This window comes from Anopheles stephensi, chromosome 2 (genome assembly GCF_013141755.1).
Source record: "Anopheles stephensi strain Indian chromosome 2, UCI_ANSTEP_V1.0, whole genome shotgun sequence".
NCBI lineage: Eukaryota > Metazoa > Arthropoda > Insecta > Diptera > Culicidae > Anopheles > Anopheles stephensi.
The window spans coordinates 80591967-80613328 of record NC_050202.1 but is presented as its reverse complement, the minus strand read 5'-3'; the positions used below and the strand labels follow the sequence as shown (position 1 = coordinate 80613328).

The 21362-nt window shown below is 47.4% G+C and overlaps 3 protein-coding genes across 3 annotated transcripts; all 3 read right to left on the bottom strand.

Moving 5' to 3' along the window:
- Window positions 1-120: 120 nt before the first annotated feature.
- On the bottom strand, window positions 121-3089 carry LOC118505514 (ammonium transporter Rh type A). Its single transcript, XM_036041414.1, has 5 exons — window positions 2799-3089; window positions 1924-2711; window positions 1043-1261; window positions 872-965; window positions 121-472 (listed from the first exon to the last, which is right to left on the bottom strand). The coding sequence occupies exons 1-5, from the start codon at window positions 2974-2976 to the stop codon at window positions 342-344; spliced, it is 1410 nt and encodes a 469-aa protein (XP_035897307.1). The 5' UTR covers window positions 2977-3089; the 3' UTR covers window positions 121-341.
- Window positions 3090-4327: 1238 nt separating this feature from the next.
- On the bottom strand, window positions 4328-5861 carry LOC118505525. Its single transcript, XM_036041437.1, has 3 exons — window positions 5618-5861; window positions 4749-4832; window positions 4328-4679 (listed from the first exon to the last, which is right to left on the bottom strand). The coding sequence occupies exons 1-3, from the start codon at window positions 5661-5663 to the stop codon at window positions 4516-4518; spliced, it is 294 nt and encodes a 97-aa protein (XP_035897330.1). The 5' UTR covers window positions 5664-5861; the 3' UTR covers window positions 4328-4515.
- LOC118505526 (dynein heavy chain 3, axonemal) lies at window positions 5668-20376 on the bottom strand. Its single transcript, XM_036041438.1, is given in 17 exon segments — window positions 5668-6480; window positions 6586-6624; window positions 6772-7395; window positions 7461-7800; window positions 7863-10394; window positions 10464-10593; window positions 10654-13390; window positions 13463-13667; window positions 13743-14296; window positions 14354-15643; window positions 15709-16929; window positions 16998-17526; window positions 17592-18553; window positions 18620-19343; window positions 19406-19503; window positions 19573-20123; window positions 20187-20376. Coding segments are annotated over 17 exon segments (12972 nt in total). The 5' UTR covers window positions 20317-20376; the 3' UTR covers window positions 5668-6174.
- Window positions 20377-21362: the final 986 nt, after the last annotated feature.

Genomic DNA, 21362 nt, shown 5'->3' with positions numbered 1-21362 from the left:
GTTATGCGAGAAGATCATGATGGAATTCGTTCGGTTTTTCAGTTTTTTTAAATTTTGTAATGTTGTGTGATGTTATATGAAGATCTTTTCTAAATTGCAGGTCTTTGTACAAGAATGGGGTTGATATTGCTAATGAATATAATTGACAATTCTGTAGTGGTTACATACTTTCAGGCGTAGGATAGTCACCAAAGGCAACAGTTTCACGGATGGGTCTAAAATGTGCAGAAGCTCACTGCATAACTGAATATAGCTAAGGCTTATTGTAGTTCGATTTATTTGCAGAAATCAAATGGGTTAATACTGCCAGCCGACGGGGTCTCGCCTTTTGGGAACTTTGTCTACTGATGTATGGAGTCGTTTGTGTCTGCAGTATTTTTCGAATCCTCCGAAGGCGTTTCCCAGAACGCATCGTCTTTGTGCAGTTCATGTTCTTCCAACTGACGAACTGAGGGTGACTTGAGTATCAATCCTGAAAGTGAAAAACAAGGAAATGTAAAGGTTTTTTACTGACTATATAGAACTAAAAAAGTAAACATTTCCATCAACAAAAATGTGGTGCACGGTGCGAGTGGTGTTGTACAGCTAATAGACCAAAATTTCGAATTTGAAAACAACCTTTTCAGGGCACGACTAAACAGAACGTTCGCTTTCAATGTCATGAACGGGTTGGTTCCGATAACAGTTTGGGATAGCTTTGAACTATCGCTCGGCTGTAGTAACCACCAGCATTCGTCGTTGTGCTGTTCCGATACCGGTACGAGGCCACCGAACGTTTTCATTCGAATGATAGCTCCTTGATAGGCGGCAGTAGGTAGTGTAGGTATTCAAGGTATTAAAAGCATCTTTCGTACGACCGTAATGTACTTACCCGTTAGCAAACCACCTACTATAGCAATGGCCATCGTCAAACCGATCGCCATCAGCTGGAATGCTCCCTGTTTAGCTCCGGAACGACCGTAACCCTGTGTAACCGGTGTGTTTAAATAAGAACGTTAACTCATGAAGTTCTCTTCCTGTGGCTCAAGCCGAGACGACTTACTCCAATGACGTATTCGAGGGGTTCCATTTCCGACGAATGGTGGGTGGCATTAGGATTCTGCATGGCGGGGAAAATCGTAGCCAACGAGGTTCCGTACGTGTCGGCACTGGCAAACGTGGCATAAATGGCGGAGAAAATGGCCGAAAGCACGGCGGGCATTCCGTGCAGGTTGTGAACACCACACGTGTCCGCAATACGCAGGTTGGACAGTATGGCAGGCTGGAAGAGTATTTTAATTTAGTTCAAGAATCTAGCGGATGTTCATCAACTGTACGTAGTTAGAGTAATCATTAAGTTATTAGACAGGCCATCATTTAATAGACAGTCCCGCCTAGATGTTCGTGATCGTATCAGATATTTCATTATAGTGTCAAGATTTTTGTTTACTGCAAAAATGCCTATATGATAAACCCAAAGATGTAAAAATAGAATTGGTTTTCCCTTTTCTATCACGACCCAATCCCATTTGCTAATGAAATAACCGCAACCGGACACCCGTAATTTGTATCACCCTGCCAGCCATGTTTGTTGATTGATCAAATCGTTACCGAGTGCTAAATGGAGCACTTTGAGATGTCTTTTTATCACGCTGGTGTTAAAATGTTCCGAAAACAGTCCGTCGATCTGGAGATATTTGAAAATTTAAACAGTTGCTAACAGTGACCGGCGTGGAAGAAGAATTCGTTAGCAGCATTTACCAGCTGGCCCTACCGTCCGGCTGGTGCTGCTGATAAAACACTCTGCTACCATGACAACGCTCTCGTAAGTACCTAATTAGAGTTTGTTTTTGTTTTGCATAACTCGAGAGCGAGACTGATCGTCGGTAAGATAGCAGCGGGCAAACATCACATGAGTTCTACAGTAGATAGCACAGCACTTACCGTGAGGTACCGATATCCGAGCACCGAAATGACTCCTGCAATAACACCGACGATCAGTGCACCGAACGGGTGGATCAGCAGGTTACAGATCGATCCCACTGCAACACCGCCCGCCAAGGTAGAATTTTGCACATGCACCATGTCCAGCTTGTGCTCGTGGGATACCAGCGCCGACAGTACGAAGGTGGTCACCGTGGCACCGGCAAGTGAAAGATACGTATTGATAATAGCACGCTCCTGATCGGCTCCATCTACCAGCGCCGAATTAAAGCTAGGCCAGAAGATCCACAAAAAGATCGTTCCGATCATGGCACTGATGTCCGAAGTGTACGACGAGCCTTCCAGTGGGCCCGCCTTTGCCTGGTCCTTCTTGGGACGCAGCATAAAGCTAACCGCCAGCCCGAAGTAAGCCCCAAAAGCGTGCACCGTTATTGAACCACCAACATCGGCCGCCTTCACGAGCTCTATCTGCAGATACTCATTGCCCGCGAAGATCGCGATCTCCACGATTCCCATTATGAGCAGCTGGATGGGTGTGGTGCGACCCAGCAGGGCACCCATACTGATAAGTACGGCTGCAGCGGCAATGTCCGCACCGATAAGATTCTGCAACGAGATCGGTATGATGCCATCCTCCATTTCGTAACAGCCGCGCATAATGATAGCCCACTGGACGACGAGCGAGGCCACCAGCAGATTAAGCCCCGATGCGCTAAATCCGTACCGCTTCAGGAACGTCATCAGAAATGCAAAGCCGGCAAAGATCATCACGTGTATGTCTTGGAAATCTGGAAGATGATAATTCGAGGGAAAGGAAAAACACAGCGCATAAGGAAAACCGGCGACCATAAGTCACACCGTGCTGTGGATATTACGGGGATATTTGCGAAGGTTCGACTCGGCGGGCTCGGACGTGACGGTTCGAAGCGTTTCATTTTTAACGGGCAGCAGCTCTTTTGCATAGTCGGTACAGAATCCGAACACGATGATAAACACCACCTGGACGATCAGTAGCAGCGCGTAGCCGGACGTTGATGATCCCGGCGTATGCATGGTGGAGTGGAGTCACTTAAACTTTTAAAGAGAAAACTTGACCAAGACTGGACTGGTGACAAACCCACGGAGCGCTAGCCGTGGCACATTTTTATCCGCGAACTGTCCAAATGGAACTGATTTCGGCGGCAGAAGCGTTGATGGATGATGGCTAGGATTTCGAGTGCGTTGTGGATAGAACACACACACACACACACACACACACATACCGGGGGAACGGGTTACTAAAGCGCGGTGGATGATAATGATGGTCAGCACAGCGGGAGTTAGCTGCGACTGCATGGACAAAAAAGGTGTGCAGAAGCTTACTTTTAGCAAAAGGAAAAAAATATATAATTTTTAATCAAATAAACAAATTATGTACCGAAGTAATTTATTGGTTAGTTGAAGAATATCGAATGGAATAAAAAAGATCTATTTTCTCCCACTGTGCATGTCAATCAAATACGTTGCAGTATGGTCTGCAAAATATCTGAAGTGGTTCAAATTTAACCGCAAACGTTCATAGGGACTGTTTTGCACCGACAGCCTCATCCCGCTACATACTTGTTGTCCCCAGTATTTCAGATTTGCCACCTAACACATGTGAGCGATCCTGTTGGACGCTGATTGAAAGTGAACATTTAAATTAGGAATAGGGGGTAAATGGATTATGTAAATTTATACAAATCGTTAACCCTACCGTCGTTGTACCCCAGTTGATTCAGTTTGTGACCGTGACCATGGATTAGTGCAGCGCCGTCCAGAGGAACTGGGACAGAACATATCCGGCGTGATGCTCTTGAAAATTTATGAACCACTTCACCGGTATCCCCACCGAATTTGGAAACCATCCTCGATTGCAAACGGTTTCGGGTGTTCTAGCACTGTGGAACCTGGCGTGCTTGTGAGTGGATTTAATTTGGAGTGGATGTACGGATCGATCCGCTCGTCCAACGATTGGAAGATGAACGTTCGACGGGTAGATTGATTTTCCAGACGTTCCGTTGATGGAGAGCGTTCCTATCCCTTGAATCAAGTATGGAAACGGGGTCGATTACGTTACCGCAAAGTCTGCTTTCGATTTTCGAGTCAGCAATCGAAATGTGCCGGGGCAATGTGTTCTGTTCTGAGGGATTTCCTATGTCAATAAAAAAAAACCTAACCGTAACGCCTTCGGTCACGCAAAGTCAAATGTGTCCCTGGAGACTGGAGGTGACATGGTAATGCGGTCTCTTAATTATAGATGAGAAGTTACGGTGAGGAATGGAAGTGAGGAATGTGCTGTACCGCAAGCTGAATGACAAACAACACACTACCCAGAAACTGAGCATTTACCAGAGGTTCGAAAACAGGAAGTATACCGGTTCGGTAATTTGGTGAAACTGAACTGGATGTTTATTGATTTGTAATCCTGGAACAGAGGTTAATGACAACTGGGGCAAGTGCTTACATTCTACCGGTAGGATTCAATTGCGCCATGGTGGAGCGGAATTTGTGGACGAGTCGTTAAATTACGGGAAGGGTTTTTGTGTGTTTTACAGAACAGTTTTCTACCGCTCAGGAACTGTACTCGTCCTGCATGGCTGGCGTGTACGAGGTAACGTTCTCGATCGGTGCATTGAGCACGACCTTTCGGAATATTAGATAAGCTATACCGCCGATGAGTAGGTTCACGATGGCGACTATCGTAATGATGGCCCATGCTGGAATCAACGGTCCACCTGTAATTGAAAAGATGATTAAACTTGAACCAAGTAAGAGCGTGTGTGCGTGTGTGTGGTGTGACTCACGTTTGAATGTTCGGTTGATGGTACGGCGTCCACGAAGAATCTTTCGACGCGCTTCCGTTTCATCTAAACACATGCTCAATACAACTGCATGGAGGAGGGAGGAAGAAAGATTGTAAACAATAAGAGAGAGGATATATTAGGTTAAGTAAACAAGGGTTTGGAAGTGTTATCCAGTTTGAGTAATTCATTTTTGCAACATTTTGACTCTGCATTATGTTATGTCTTGTTTTACGAGCTGGAGGACGTGATTAAAATTCTGATCCAATTTAACGACCTAACTGTTTGTTACTGCTTAAAGTTAGGCCACAGTTTCGATAAGACACCATAGCCATCATGAGTAAGATGCCGCTCCTCTGATAATCTCAGTTCGAGAGATTTATCTGATTGGACCTTGCACTGGCCTAGTCTTAACACGAAGAGCACATAGTTGGTATGCAAATGGATCACAGCACATTAAATACGTCTCGTTTGACTCGACAATCGTAAAAATGTGTTGCATTTCAGATGTTTCGCAATATAAGCACGACACACGGTGAAGTACACTGAAAACAAGGTGAAGTAATGGTTTCGTTCCAGGAAATATTCTAACGATGAATCACTCGTACCAGCTTCAAGGCAATTTGACACCACCCTGTACCCATTACGCGAGTTAGCAACGAGCGTCGGTAATCGCTAAATCAGCATTGGGAGTGTCGTGTTGTATCCAACGCGACGAGTTATGCTGATGCGGCGATCGCTGCTGGGCCGTTTATGGGCCGATAACGGAATCGGCTGAATTCAATAAAATAGTTAATTTCAAGACACCGAACTGTAAAAGACTCTTTCTATCTATTCAGAAAGAAAAGTTTTAACTCGCGTTTCATAATTACCGAGCATGAGCGTGAAGTACACTGCTTTGTTCTTAATGAGATGCATTTTGTTCCTCAAACTACGTTAGGGCAACTACTGTTTATATGCGCAAATAACTTTTTGTACACTGCTGCAACTAAATGCTTTCTTTAGCACAAACTGTTTTGGTTTAGGTTTGTTAATGGATTCAATCCTCGTTGAAGCGTTGGAGCACAATAAGACCTGTTCCAACGAAACGGGGTACACCCTAACGATGTTCTGTAATCAGTGTGCGATTGGCAAACGCACGGCGGATAGCGTTACAGGAGATAAGATAACAAACCTCTCTAACCCATCCGTGGGTACGATGCGTTCTCGCTTAGGGTACCTGTTACGCCGTTTAACGGACGTACGGAGTACCCTTCCCAGGTAACGGCGGTTGTGATAAGATAAGCGAAGTGTAGCCACAAGAGCTCGATCAAACGACTACAGATTTATTTTTTAGGTTAGGTTGTTGTATATATGCCACAAAAAAAAACTGCTGAATGAATGATAAAGATGATTAAAAGCACACTAGTTAGTATTGGTTTCGTCGTCTTCAGTCATCCAGTTGACAGAGACATGCGGTTCCACGAAGAACCCAATGCTCCTGGGGCATAACAGTGTCTAGCTCGAGGAACATGACGAAGTTTGTTGAGTGGCCGGTGGTAGAAAGCACACCACGTCGCTCACTAGTCTTGTAGATGGGACAGTCGTAGCGAAGTCGTAGCTCTGGGCCACTCTTTTCCGTCTTCAGTGTTGGAGACATCGAGATGATGGGCAGTGTGTCGTAGAGGATGCGTGACAGGGGCTCGTCTAGCCGCATGCTTTCCCGATTCCAGCGTGCACCCTCCAGGTAAAGACCCTGTGGATAAAGTTTTACGAATAAGGTTAGTCACGGTTTAGTTAGTGGATATATTTAGAGGTTTTAAAAGAAACTTGACAGGCCTAATCGATCCATTGTACTTACGTCGAACATTACGTAGTCTACGTTGATGCGTCGTTTGTCCTTGTGTAATGCGAGCGTGTTAAATGCAATAGTTTATGTCGATAAAAAATGTTGCTTAAAATATGTCTTATTCTTCATATAGTATCCAACAATGACTTCTACTTGATTACTACAAATTTTCGTTACTGTAACTTGGGAGTTATATACCTTAACAAATGTAGCCACTTCCGAGGAATCTTTCACGGCTTCGTCCGATTCAAAGCTGGTCACATCAAAATCCATAACCAGCTCGTCGATGCGTAGCTTAAATTTGCGCGAGTGGTTCTGCATAATACCGGTGAGGAAAGACTGAGTAAAGTAGAACCCACTCATCCAGTACACATTCGGTTCTCCTTCGTCGATCCAACGCTGGAAGAATGCCAGCCGTTGAACGAAATCGTTCACGTAGCTACCGAGCGGCTTTAGCGAAGGATAGCTCTTCGATAGCCAGGCCTTTGGTACACGCGAGATCTTCATCGCGCGATAGATGTTCTCCAGCTCCGGTATCATGCTAATCTGACCCTTAATTGCACGCTGCACGTCGACCAAACTGAGCCTAATGTACTCTAGCAATCGATTGAAGCGCGTTAGCTCTTGGCGCAGCACGGTATTCATAGAGTTTTCGTACTCGATCGGGTACAGTTCGGCGACGGCATCCACATCGTAGAGGTTGGGGAGCTTTTTGGCAATTTCGGTACAGAGCAGCAGGACCGGGTCCTCTTTTTGTTCCGTATCGGATGAAGCTGTTCCAGCGAAAAGGTGTGTTTGGGTGAGCAGAACTCGATCAAGAAGCTAAAACGAGATGAAAGGGTATTGCAATTGTTCGTTCGGGGTTTTAATCGGTGGTTCGTACATACCGACGATGTTTCATCAATGTTGCGTGTGATGTCAGCGTTTTCATGCAATCCAAACACCTCTGGATGAGCGATCATTGGCAGTGTGGAGATGTAGGCTAGTGCTTCTTTTGCAGTCGGCAGTTCCGGTACTTTGTAGCGTCCCGACTCTGTCAGCTGGAAGTTATCGATGTCGATGGTGTCTTGGTTGTAGATCCGATTCAAAAGAGCCATCAACAAGCGTCGATCCTTGTCGTCTGTTACACGCCCTCCATAGTTACACTCGCCCGTAAGATAAATGTGCCCCTCGAACGGGATCTTGTGGTACTGATTAAGGAACATCTTTAACTGCATCAGAGAAATTCTGTAGAATAAAGGTTGAGGTTAGTAATGGGCTTGAATGTAATGGGCGACGCAACTCCTTACTTAAGATCCGACTCGTTGAACTCGTACGGGATGTTCCAACCCAGTGGACCGAACTTGCAACGTTCCTGTACAACAGCATGGAAGAATACCAACGAAAAGACACCACGCAGCCATACCTTGCCGAGATCTCCATCGAACGCATCCGAGTAGAACGTATTGTTAGACAGTGGTTCCGTGGTGAAGATGCGTGTCATATTATTTTTCACACCTTTCGGAGCTTCGTTTGTCATTTTCACGCTATTTTGCAGGATGGACACCGGAAAACGGCGGCTAGGATATGACGTGCACCATAGCCTATACTTTGGATGCACCGATTCGTAAAGGCTCGAGTCCATGCAAATCTTCTCCAGCTCGTCCATGTACGACTCCGCTACATGGCAATTCTGCAGCACGACCCAATAGCCTAGCTTGATTGCGTCGAGAATAGTTCTGGTGGCCTTTGGACCCTGACCTTGTCCAAGTGAGATCACCCGGCAGTCGTCACTCATGTAGTGAGCGTTGGCGAACGTAAAGATGTTGTCCATCGGATCCGAACCGGGTGATAGCATAAATATTAGAGGGATTCTGGGAGAACTATCCCGGTACGATGTTTCCAAATTGAACTGTGGCGGTTCGACGTACGTTTTGCCAATATTTTGTACGATAAAGCGCTGTAATCCAGGCACTACTTTATCGGGCCGAAGACACTTCAACACGATCAGTTTGACAATGTTTTCGTGCCTATCGAATGGTTCTGGAAGTGGTTGTGCATCGGGATCATTTTGATCGTTGAAAGCTTTCCATTGTTCGATGTTGCGCATAAACGATTGTGGAAGTTCTTTGAGAGAGGGTAACGATCCGGCACGCACTATTTCCGACCAACATTTATCCGTGAGCCATTCTGGTGCGGGGTTTGGGTAGGGGTTGTCCAATGCTAGTCCACCGGCCAACAAGAAAGACAGTTCTGCATCTTTGATATCTCCCCGACCTCGCATAATCCCCAGACACAACACGAACGAAAACATTAGCTTATCCTTCTCGAACAACGAGCGACATACGTTGCTGTAGATGGCCATGGTAAAGTAGTCAGTGAGGTGTTTTAAACGCTGCTCCAAATCATCAGATTTAGGTGAATTAAGGATCGCCTGCACAAAGATATTCAGGAACCAGGTTAAGTTGAACTGGTACATGGGATCAATGTTTGCCAGCTCAGCCGTACAGAAGAAGATCACAGCCGAATGACGTGCTACCGGTATGTACTGTTGTCTAGCGGCATCAATCTCCGCCTCAGTAGCGACGGCAACTATCTGCTTCGCCTGTATCTCTTCCGACAGCTGTTTGCTCGAGGTGAGTATGTCGATCGCGTTCTCATCGTCCAGAATGTTTCCTTCGGCAGTTGAAAGCACCTGCAGGATCTTAGCCTCGGCGTTGTACAGTGCCTCCTGGTTTTGAGCCGATTCTATGATGAGCGACTCCTTTTTCTCCTGCAAATCTGGACGCTCCTGTACGATTACCGTACCGAGCAGCTGCGATCGCAAGCCCTGTTCCGTGATCATGAAGTTCATCAGCGTCACCATGACGGCCGTTTCGGGCAGATAGTGCGGATTTCGCAGGTTGGTCGTGATGTAGAAGCGGAAGTTGTCATTATACTCAATCATACCATCACCAAACTTAATATTGTACGATCCTTTCTGGTAGATGATGTTTTTCTCGAGAATCGAGTTGAATCCGGAATCGATGTTCTCACCGACATTCTCTAGCAGCACCGGGTACCCGTTGATAATAGCATTCTCCACGATGCGCATATAGTTGGCTTCCATTTGTTGGATGATCTTGAGGTTGTTCGCTTTCTCCATGTTCTTCACCCACTTATTCGCCTGTCCCTCTGGATCAATCATGAGCGGCCAGCGACGTGCATGCTTCACAATAATTCCATTCTCGACGGAAAAGTTATCGGTCGGCAGGCCCCAATTAGACCAGCTACGAATTTGCAACGGATTGCCGAGCGTCGTGATCAAGGAGAAATTCTCGGTGCACGGTATACGACGCGTGACCGCTTCTGCGTTCCATGCCTGAACGATTGTCGAGCGGAACTCGGTGGTGAAGCAGCCAAGATAGGCTACACATCCGGCGGCCAACAGCACATCTCCCACCACGTTGCTAAGCGATTGGTGCAAATTGAAAGCACACTCGGACCATCGTCGCTTTTCTCCACCAAGACCACCGATCAGCTGCTCCGCTCGGATCAGCTTCTTTTCGCAGCTATCGATTTCGTCCTCGAGGCGTTTCTTTTCTCGCGACTTTTCGGCAAAGAAATCGTTCAGCTTCTGCAGCTTGTCGAGGATTTCCTGCAGCTCGGCACGCTTCGAGTTGAGCTTTTCCATCTGCATTGCCAGCTCGGCTTCTGCTTCGGCTAGAGCGATCTTTTTCGGTGCTACAATTTTGGCGACACGGTCGTAGATCTCCATTGCACGCACCCAGCGACAGAGACCTTCACAGGCCATTGAAATGCTTTTGATTTTCTCCGGCACAAACTCACGATCGGCAATGTATCTGTGGAGTGGGAAGGCATTTAAATTAGGTGATCCCTACTAAGCGACAATGCAAGCGGAAGCTCCTTACACTTCTCTGATTTTCTTCATAACAGGTATGGGGATGTTATCCTTGTCGAAGGTCTTCAAGCTGTCCAGAAATTTGAGGTCTCCCAGCATCTTTTGCGAAGGTCCCCAGTAGTCTTCCACCAAGTGACCATCTGGAAGGGAATGCAAACTTGTGTAAAGGGAACATCTTCACCACCACCAGAAATACTCACTCGGATCAGGCTTCCTATCAGGTTTGATGCCTCGAATAACGCAAACCGCTTCCAGTACGAGCTTCACACCCGACGGCGGGTTTTTCATCGACTTCACCACAGTAATATCTGCCGGTTTGAGCGTATCAAGGGCAGCTAGAGCGGCCTCAAGGGCCGGCACCGCTTCCTGCAGATCGCTTTCACAATCGTCCTTAATCGCTTGTGCGGATGCGGCGGCCTCGTTCGCTGCCGTTTCATCAGCTCCCACGATTTCCTTCTTCTTTTCAGCTTCCGCCGTTTCGCGCTCGATATTGACCATAATTTTCTCCGTTTCGTCGGACGTTTGTTTCAGCATCGGTTGCAGATCTTGCAGCTGGTTCTGCATGACCGATACCTGGCCGGCGGCAAAGTCTAGCTTTTCCAATCCGGTAGTGTAACGATCGCGTTGTGTAATGGTTTCCGAGTACTTTTTGTGGTACAAGTCTTTGAACGAGCGTAACATCTCCAGATAGGAAGTTGGAGTTACGTAGTTACGACGACCCAGCTCGTTAAAGAAGCGGTTCGAATTATCGACTACAGAGTCATTGAAGACCAGCACACAGTCGATAAGCTTGACCTCCAGCTCGGTGAGCTTGCGTACCTTTGGATCCTTTTCGTCCGCTGGCTCTACCACCTCGACGCTCGATGACTCGCGTGACATGGACAATCTCTCCTGACTGCTGACGAGATCCATCGAGCGAATGAAAAATTCGGCCACCTTCTGCAGCGCATCATCGGGCCAAGCCGTGAACCAATCGATTGTGCAGCAGTTGATGAGCGAGGGATAGATACGAAGCCGCTTCTTGAATGAGTCTCCAATCGGCGAGAACGCCAGCGCTATGTGAAGGTTCTCGCGGACACGTTCCACGAAAAAGCTGTAGAGTGACAGCGCTGTCAGATCGATTGGTTTGTTCGTGGCCTGAACGATGATTTGCATTTGTTCGAGGATCACCGCCTTCTCCTCGGCCTGGAATAGATTGGGCAGGTCGGCAGTGTTGAGAAGCGAATTGATGTCCTCCACGAAGGCTTCCTCCTTTGCCTGCGAGTCGTTAAACAGGAAGACGGTTCGTTTCCCTTCGCAGCCCGCATACATCAGAAGCTTTTTCATATCCTCGCGCCACTCGTTGAGTGTGTAGCTGCGTGTTACTTCTACCTGAAAGACGAGCGAGTCGCTCATGCTGGACGCTAGCTTCACGGTGCTCCGTCGTCCAGAACCTCCGAGACCTACCATCAGCAGGTGTCCTCGGGGCATCTGGAGAACTCGTGACACGCGGGATATGTGTTCGATGGCAAACCGGAACAGGACCAAGTTCATGGGCGATTTCGATCGTTCGTTGTACTCCGACAGATAGAAGTTGATGTTCTTTTCCAGCTGTTCCCAGTTGTCAACCTCGTCGTAGATCCGAGTTACGGCGGCAGGTTCCATGTAGTTACCGAACAGCAGATCGCGTATATGTTTATCTGATACCTTCTGGCCCGGTTCGAGACGATCACCAAAGGCTTGCTCAAGCTTCAAGCGTAGATGTGTAACGCACGCATCATCGACTAGACGAAGTAGCTTCAGCTTATCGTCATCTTCTACTAATCGATCGCAAAACACGCGATACGTTTCGTGCACCCAGAGACGTACCAGCTTCTCCGGATCGGGTAGCTTTTTTGAGGGTAGAAGAACGATCCCTTGATACACGCGGGAAACGTCCCGTAGAGAGAAGAGATAGTGTGACTTTGCCGGTGTTGGAAGAAAGTTTTCGATCGCTCCACGATACACCGCAATTGCTGCTTGGCTGAGCAGCTTGCTGAGTCGGGCGACGGGCTCCGGAAACCCTTTCGCAAAGTGCCAATCACCGATGGATGAGAATATGCGCATCAGGGTGGTATCTTCGAAGGAATCTATTGACATCACGAACATGTGGCGATAGAGTCGCTGCGGGATGTAGTTACTGCCTCCGATCGGTCCCATAGCCGCGATAAGCAGTAAATCGATCAACTCGATCTTGGATGTATCGCGCAGATCGGACCATATACGATGGTCGAGCCAAGTGCGTACGAGCTCCAATGGTGGCTGTGAACCATAGTCGTCACGAGCCGGCATGGCAAGATCGTCGATGAAGTTGACACACTCCTTTCCGACTGGTGGCCCGTACACGCCCTTTCGTCGACGATCCAGTTTGCTCATGATCGTGTCTTGCACCTGGGCGGCTGTGCTCCGTGCGGAACAGTTAATAATGTTGGAGATAAATTTCGCCTTGGGTAGTTCTCGAATGTAGTTAGAAATGGTAGCACTTTTGCCTGTTCCGGTTGGACCGGCCAGCAGGATCGGAATACCGTTGCGAACGCATAGATTGGTCCAGTAAAGAATGTAGCCAGTTTCTTTGGTAGGAATCATCAGCTCCGAAACGATGCACGCTTCCGGAAGCACGAGCTCTTCGGTTGTTTGCCAAGGCCACCAATTTTCGTGCTCATCGAATCGATAGTCCATGAAGTTCATCTTTTCCGGGTACATCTGGCCACGGTTAAGGGAGAAGTGTTTCGGCTTCGGGTGATCTTCATTGGCACCGTACAGTATCTTCCGCAGCAGGGGATCTATCATTTTGCGTCCCTCGTTGGTGACGGACGAAAAATAGCCCCAAGCGAAACAGAAGAGGAAAGTCTGCTGAAACTGTATCTGTGTGTAGTTTGGTATGCGTGTGCAAAATATGTAGAAGAACTTGGAGAACATCTAGAACGAAAAGAGATTAGAATTGCGGTGAAGCTGTTTCTGGAAAGTTTGTGTCACGCATATCTCTAGTACCGAATAGCATTGCATCTCGGAGATTGGTAGGACGGTTTTAACCATCTTCAGAAATTTCAGCGATGGAGGTATCAACCACTCTACCAACTGTTCGAACACACCGATGCTAATCTCCGACACTCCTTTCTCTTCTAGCACTAGCAGAAAAGATTTGTGTAGAGCGATCCATCCTAGCTGGTGTGGCTCCATGTAGATCATACCGCATCTAGAAATGAACGTGACATAAGTAAACTTAATCTTCATGCCCATAAATATTACTGAAGCAGTCTACTGAACCTACCTGGATACGGTTGCAGGAGACGCTTGCTCCAGATCAACTGGTTCGAACACAAGATTCATAAGTTTTGTCATCTGAATAATTTCTCCTGACATCAAGCACAGCTTCTTGTTGTCATCGAGCACCGTGTTTAGATTCTCGATCCATACCGCATCAACCGGTCCGTCAAACAAAATCCACTGCCGCTCTGGGCTCGTTGTGTTTACCATCTCTCGGAAGGTGTTCGCTAATACCCCGTCCGACCATTCATGCGATGCTGGATCGAAGCTACCGTACAATTGCCCCATAGAAATGGACTTTGGATTTATGATGCGGTACTGCACACCTTGCTCCTCACACTTTGGTCCCTTCTCGACACGTAGCTCACGTAGCGTTTCCGCCAACACTTGATAGGCCGTCGTTTTACCTCCCATCGATTCGCCAACTATCATTAAACCGTGGCGCACAAGCATCATCTCGTAGATCTGCATGATCTTATCAATGTACCAAGCGGTAGGCTGTAGCTTCCTTTTCACCAACTTCACCAGCAATATGCGCACAATGTCGTCTCGAGCAGGCTGTAAATAAATAGTGTTGAGCAACAGAGGAAGAGATAGCAGACGAATTTTACATACCGGAGGAAGATTGACGCCAGGAAACAGATCCTTGTAGATGCCTTCGAACAGAGGTATATCCTGTTGCAAGAACTTTGGTAGATTCACATCAATAATAGCACGCAACACGATTTGATCCTCTGCCAGGTGTGGTTGAGTACGCCGCAATGAACCTGCTGCCATTAGGACGGATTTGACCGCCCGCATACCGTAGTCGTAGTGGAACTGCGAGGACAGCTGTTCCGAGCAGAGCTTGTACGTGTGAACGATCTTCTGCGCCAGCACACGAGCATTATCAAACCCGTTGGAGTAGAGTGTGATCTCACCGATCATGGCATAATCGGGTACCATCATGGCTACCGTGCGGAACAACACCTTCAAGTTATCTGGCAGCTCCGTACGTCCCGCATAGCCAGGATTCATCGTGATGAAAATGTTGCACGTAGGGTCAAGCTTCAGGTGCGTATCTTCGAACGTAAATTTGGCAATCTTCTGTGCGATGGCATGTTGTATGGTGAGAATCTGTTGTGCTACGACTGAGAGCACCTCTAGCTCGATACGGTTGAACTCGTCGAAGCATGCCCACGAACCGGACTGGGCGAGACCCTTGAAGAATTTACCCAACGCTTTGTAATCCAACCCATCGGAGCAGTTGAATACGACGCACTTCTTTGCAACTGCTTTGGCAAGATCTTTACAGGTTTCTGTCTTGCCGGTACCGGCCGGTCCCTCAGGAGCTCCGCCCAGGTTCAGCTTAAACGCACCCATCAGAGTGCGGAAGCATCGATCGGTGAGTGGTGTCGTTACGAGCCGTCCCGTATTGCCAAGATACTCCATGCCGTACTTAAGGTCTGTGGTGACCATACTGACACCGACGTAGCTTTGCTTGTCATCGTCGTCAATACGCCAGTAGTACCGAAGCTGTGAGAACCAGTTGAAATCCCCGACGTCGCTTATCTGCTTCTCGACGAGCAAATTGACAATGTCCCGAGCGTGTACATCGACGACGATCAGAGCCTCGATGGTGATCGTTGCTCCAGTGCTGAGATTTCCTCGCACTAGATCCACCAACTCTGCTATCTGATTGCTACAGATTTTTCCAAACTGCGGAAGCTGTCCTTGCTGTATCGCTTCTTCGGCCTCCTCAGTCCATTTCAGACACGATACGACTTGCACGGCCTGACCAGGCCAGTTCAGTACCCACACTTTGCGAGGATCGTTCGGGTAGCGCTCGTACGACTGCCAAATCTGTTCCTTGACACTTTCCAACATTACTGTCTCGACCTCCTTTAGCCATTTTTCAACTAAACCCTATTGAAAATGAACCAACATATGATTAGCAAGGTACGCACATACCATTCATTCCCCATACTTACGTTGGCAAGATTGGGGTTGACCTTTCGTACGCACGGAATCACTTCCTGTTCAGCAGAAGTAATCGCCACGATCTCCATCTGCTGATCGAACTGCAGCGAGTGAATGCCTTCGAAGCACTTCTTCAGATGTGGCTGCACACGTAGCGGATCCTTTGTTTCGGACAAAATTTCCAACAGCTCGTCGTTTGAGAGGAAAAAGAAGCGGGCAAAGAAGAGCCGCTTCTTCTCGAGATACATATTGAGACCCTTCTGGATCTCCTCCAGATCGGTGTACGCCTTCCGGAGCGTGTTCAGCAGCTCTGGATAGTCTGTCGCCTGGATGACGTGCGCATCGGCCGTGGTGTGTTTCATGATCTTGCGGAATACACGGTCGACAGCCTTGAAGTGGCGGCCCTCGGTCGGCATCTGACGCAGGATGTCCTCGGAGCTGAAAATCGGCTCGAGATACATCCAGGTCGCCTGCACCTGCAGCCAGGTATCGATAATGTCTTGCATGGAAATGAGCTTGTCCTCCCAGTTGTTTGCTTTCGTGCCGAGTGCAGCAATATATGGGGATCCTCGCATCGCCTGCGCCTTCAGAATGTGATCGTCCAGCAGAGTCTGTATCTCGTCGACGGAGGATAGGATGTACATATCGCTGTCCCGGTACGGCACGCAAACGAATAGCACGTCGGTCCACTCTTCCTGCATGTTGACAAGCTGAATGTTCAGCTCGTACTCTTTGCCGGCCGCGTTGGAGATCTCCTCGAGACGCTCCTGTATCTTGACGATATCGATCTCCACCATCTGGCTGAGCGAATTGTGCACGGCGGGGTTCACTTCTTGGCCCAGTTCTTCCGAGATCTGCTTCCAATGGCGATCGCACAGCCCCTGGCGGCAGACAGACTCCAGGATCGGGAGGTACACCTTAAACTTTTCCACCTTCATGCGTATCTGCTCGGCGACACGCTTCGCCTGTGGGCTACCGGTAAGCTCCTTCAGCAGTACCGAGATCGCTTGATACATCTCCTCCACCGCGTTCCGTATGATGTCCGCATCGAGATCTTTGAAAGGCCCAAAGTACCACACCTCGTGACAGGTGTCAAACTTGTACGCGGTATGCCACAGCTTCTCAACCGGTCCCATCTTTTCGATCATCTCATTAAGCGACGGGAAGAAGGAAAGATCGATCTGCAGTAAGTTCTCGTTCGTGTTGATTTCCTTTGCCTCTCTGCTACAATCCTAAAACAAGAGTGATCGAGATGTGAGTAGCTCGAACGCAAGTGAAAGCAGGCCCCGTTGACAAATACTTCTAAAATCTTCATCAACCCATCCACCGTATCCACTTTATCGCGCAGATCGTCCAGCGAGAGCATTTCGCGTATTTCTCTCGTACGAAAGTGATCCATCTTTTTCTTTTCCGTCATCAAGTACTGTTCGAATTTGACACGACGTTCGCGTAAGGACGTTTCAAGGTTTTCACGAACCACTGATAATCGGGCCCCGCTAAGGTCGAGCACCTTTTCCAGCTCTTTGGGCCACAGGAACAGCCGGGAGTTGAGATTGATGTCTTCCTCTGATGGAGAAAAGGTAGTTTAAAAATAGAGTCTACTAAGAAAGCCATACGTTTGGAACGAGAACATAAATGACATACGATCAAGAATGGCATGAGTGAGTAAGAAAATAACTCGCTGTGCGACTTGTTTGATTTCGCTTGTAAGCTGGTACATGCGCTCCTCCCGGCATTGGGTAAGATAGTTCTGCAGGGCGACGACTTCCGGCGTCTCTTTGGGTCTTTCACCAGCGTGCAGCGACATATCCTCGAACTCGTCACAAATTCTAAAAATATAAAAACCCGTCAATTTAAGCTGAATAGAAAAGGATTCTTGTCCGCAGACACTCACCTTCTATTATCCACCTGATTGAGCGTGATGAAATAGTTGATGACAAAGTTCTTGAGATCGTTCACAAGCTTTTCCAGCACCTTGTTCAATCTGCTATTATCGAGCATGAACAGATTGAGCGGTATGAAATCTCGCAGGTAGTAGATGCCATTCAATAGGTCGGTAAATTTTTGAACCAGCTCTTTGAAAATGTCCAGTGGCGGAAGCTCTAGTTGTGAGAAAATGCCCTCCGTAATGAGCTTCATCTTGTTTGCCAACACCGGGAAGTAGTACTCGTACATCGGATACAGGTACACCGTCGGACCGGTCTGGTTGGCAATGACAATCCTCTTCACACGCTCGTACAACTTCTGCATGTCATCGTTATCGGTGCGTATGAAGTGCAGATAGCCCAGCTGCTTCTCGTCCTGAGTGAGATAGTACTCGAGCCTTGGGATCTTGTAGCCCACCTTCAGTATCTTGACGAAGTAGCTTTTGAACAGGTCGGGCAGTTCCTCCATGTACGGATAGATGATGATCTTGCCGCTGCTCTCCACAATGAAGGAAGTTCTTCGTTCGTCACTGTTGGTCAGCACGAAGTCGTCCGACTCTGAGGCCAGTATGTCAGGATCATCGTCGTCCACCTGGTACAGCGAGAGGTCACTTTTCTCAGTAGTTTTTTCGATGTCTGTGTGGTGTTGCCCAACTACCGAGACGGTGAGAGTCATGAAGGGTTTCTTCTTCACCTTTGGCTCCTCTCCGGCAACATCGCCCTCCCGATACACTTCCAACGCTTCAACAAGATGATCCAGACTCTTCTTGATGAGTTCCTGCAGATGGTATGAGGTGAGCGCGTGGATGCAGTTGAAAAAGATAGTGCCCCGTCCACCGTGGCTGGAGTTGCGCGGTACCAGATCTTTCCAGTATTTGCGCATCACATCTACCAGATCTGCTACTCGTGGCATCCAGTCGTTGATCAAAATCTGGAAGAAAAACGAAAACCATTAATGATGGTGTTTGGTGGAGAGCAAATGGTGGTTGAGTCTTACGTCTCTCGTTATTCGACAGCTGTTGTGTATCATTTCAGTTATTTTGTCAGCATGCATCGGTATGTCGGTGCTGTAAAATTTCACCGAATCGACCACCAACAAATTGCTGTACAGCTTGTGCCATAGCATATTGATCGCTTGCAGCACTGGGTGGTTAATCATGAGAACCTCCTCCAGCCGATTCTTTGCTATCTGTATGGAACACTTCCACGGAACTGGAGCGACCATAGTGGCGATCGGGAACTCGGGTGGTTCGATCGCAAGTTGAAGGCGGGATCGTTCCGCTTCCGAGCGTAGTATGTACCGTAGAAAGGCACGCTTAACGTAGTACCGGTAGTCTTCCTGCAGGTCCATGAGCAGTATGATGAAGAAAACGGCCTGATCTCGTGCCACACCGTGATCGGTATCGAAGAGGTAGTCCATCAGTATCACCTCGGGATAAACGTCGGGCCACAGCTGTTCCTCTTCCAGGATGAACTTGTACGCCTGCTTGAGATGGTTTAGCCGTTGATCTACTCGCGGCAGTATCTTTTTGATCAAATGTGAAGGATAGTGGTTGATCTTCCGCACATCCAGCTGATCGAGCACGTTCAGTGTGCGCTGCTTCATTGCGTCGTCGAAGAAATACATTGCATGGCGGAAGTTTTGCTCGTATCGTGAAAGTATTTTATGCTTTTGCTCATCCGGATGGACGGGCAGTAAGGCTTGAAGATATTTCAGTTTCCTGGCAGAACCAAGAGGAGGTTAACAGGTGCTGGAAAACGAATGTTTAGTAGAAGAACTTACATGCTTTCCGATTGCTTGAGTTTCTTGATGTACTGCTCATTGGTAAGTCGTTTATTTTTCACCTTCACCTGATAAACATTCTTGCTCTTGGAGGTGCACTGCAGGAGGAAAGAAGGAAACATAGAGTGTAAGACTAATATTGAGATGTACGGTGAAGATGAACGTACAAACTGAGGTCTTCGCTCTTGCTCTTCCTTTTCCCGGCGTCGTTTTTCCGCCTCCCGTATACTCTTTGCAATCATCTTATCCAGATGCTTCTGTATGCGACGCAACGCTTCCTCGTTTTCCTCCGGCGTACGGTATGCGAACTCGTCAAACTGAAACTTTTGAGGGCGCTTCTTTCGCCACAGCGATGGTAACTTCCGGCGACCGTCATCATCGTTGCGACCATAGCGACGGAAAAACTCGTTGCCCCTAAGCACCGGTTTGGTGAGCGCTAGGTCGTGAAAAATTTTCAACCGGAAACGCTTGTACACCTCAATCATACGATCGGTGGCGTCTTTGTCTTTTCCAGCCAATGGACCACGCACGTCTCGGGCAGGTTCACCACGACAGTAAATCTTCGATGTCGAGGGACGCGGGCTAGGGTCGGGGTGAGGGAACGATGTGGCACATTCGGTTGGCAGTAGTTCGGGGTCAAGCGTACCATCACCGCGCGGAGTACGATGAAGACTGTAGTCCTTGGTGAAGCAGCTCGATTTGGTGGAGTGAATTTTCCCTAGAAAGTGTACAAACAGTTGAAATAATTAATATATACATGCTTTCGTCGCTCTTGACCTACCGATTTGTTCCTCTATAAAGGTGCGTGCCGGATCCAGAGGAAGCTCATCCTTTCCGTGGTTAAATTTGTAAAATGGAACATCTTCGATATGACGCTTGAGTTTGGGCTTGGGTTTCTTCGTTCGTCGCATTGTTTTGCTCAAACTAAGAACAAATCTTTAGAGAAAATCGTTTTAAACGCACAGCTTGTACAAAACGATCTGCACAATTAACTGCAGCCTGCTAAGAATGAAAAATGGCTCAAATTGTTTACTACCGGTAAACGAAAATGAAGCAAAGTTTTAGTTGCCGAAGCAATGATCTCCAACAGCAACCGACAGGCCAGCGAGCACGTGCCGGATGTGCAACAGGTGTTTGGTTGGGTTGTGAGTACAGCAACAGGAACTTGTTGCAAGGTTTGTTTTGGAAGGAGTTTGTTGAAAGCAGGTAAACATCAACAGGTGGCAAAATAAAAGTTTTCAAAACAAAAACATGTTTCCATGCCATTTTATGAATGTGGGTCACACGTGCGAATGCATTCCACCACATTTTGTTAAGTTTTGTGTTGTTTTTGTTTACTAAACAGAAGGGAGCAAAAACTCTGATAATCGTAAAAGAAGTAAAATGACGCATACATAGAACAAGACATTAATTTGCTCTCACAAGGAGTACAGAAAAAGGGTTTGGATAAAGGAGCACTAAGTTACTTTGACCTTGAACCAGACCTGCTGCCTTGAATGAGCTTTCTTTCATTATTCTCAAAGCATCAGATATTTTGGCCACATTATATCATTCCATTTCAGTCTCAGGCTACCTTTCTTCCTATTTGGCACTTCAATCTCGAAAGGTTTCGGCCTGCCATTTCTAGTTTTCGGTGATTTAATTTAGGCCAGTAACAAGATAGTCAGGCTTTTGTATGGGGAAGCGGTCTGGATGGGATTTAAACCCCGGTCCTACTGAGTAACTTTAATATTCGAAACTACCTAAAATATAAAAATAAAATGTGAAGAAAAAGCGTCGTGTTTGTATCCGCTATTCCCATAGTGTTGATAATGGCATACAAACTTGTATTGTGCGCTAGCTTGTGTGTTCAGGTAAATAGATGGTAAAGCGCCATCTATGAACGAATAGCGAAAGTGTGCTACCTCTTTTTAATAGACCATAAAATGCTTTTAATACTTTATTTAAAGGAATTACT

Coding starts and splice junctions, on each gene's coding strand:
- LOC118505514 (XM_036041414.1), bottom strand. CDS start 2,976: ATGCATACGCCGGGATCATCAACGTCCGGCTACGCGCTGCTACTGATC. Junction 2,712..2,798: donor GAACCTTCGCAAATATCCCC/GTAATATCCACA, acceptor ATCATCTTCCAG/ATTTCCAAGACATACACGTG. Junction 1,262..1,923: donor TCGGATATCGGTACCTCACG/GTAAGTGCTGTG, acceptor ATACTCTTCCAG/CCTGCCATACTGTCCAACCT.
- LOC118505525 (XM_036041437.1), bottom strand. CDS start 5,663: ATGCATCTCATTAAGAACAAAGCAGTGTACTTCACGCTCATGCTCG. Junction 4,833..5,617: donor GTACTTCACGCTCATGCTCG/GTAATTATGAAA, acceptor TCCTCCATGCAG/TTGTATTGAGCATGTGTTTA. Junction 4,680..4,748: donor CATCAACCGAACATTCAAAC/GTGAGTCACACC, acceptor TTTCAATTACAG/GTGGACCGTTGATTCCAGCA.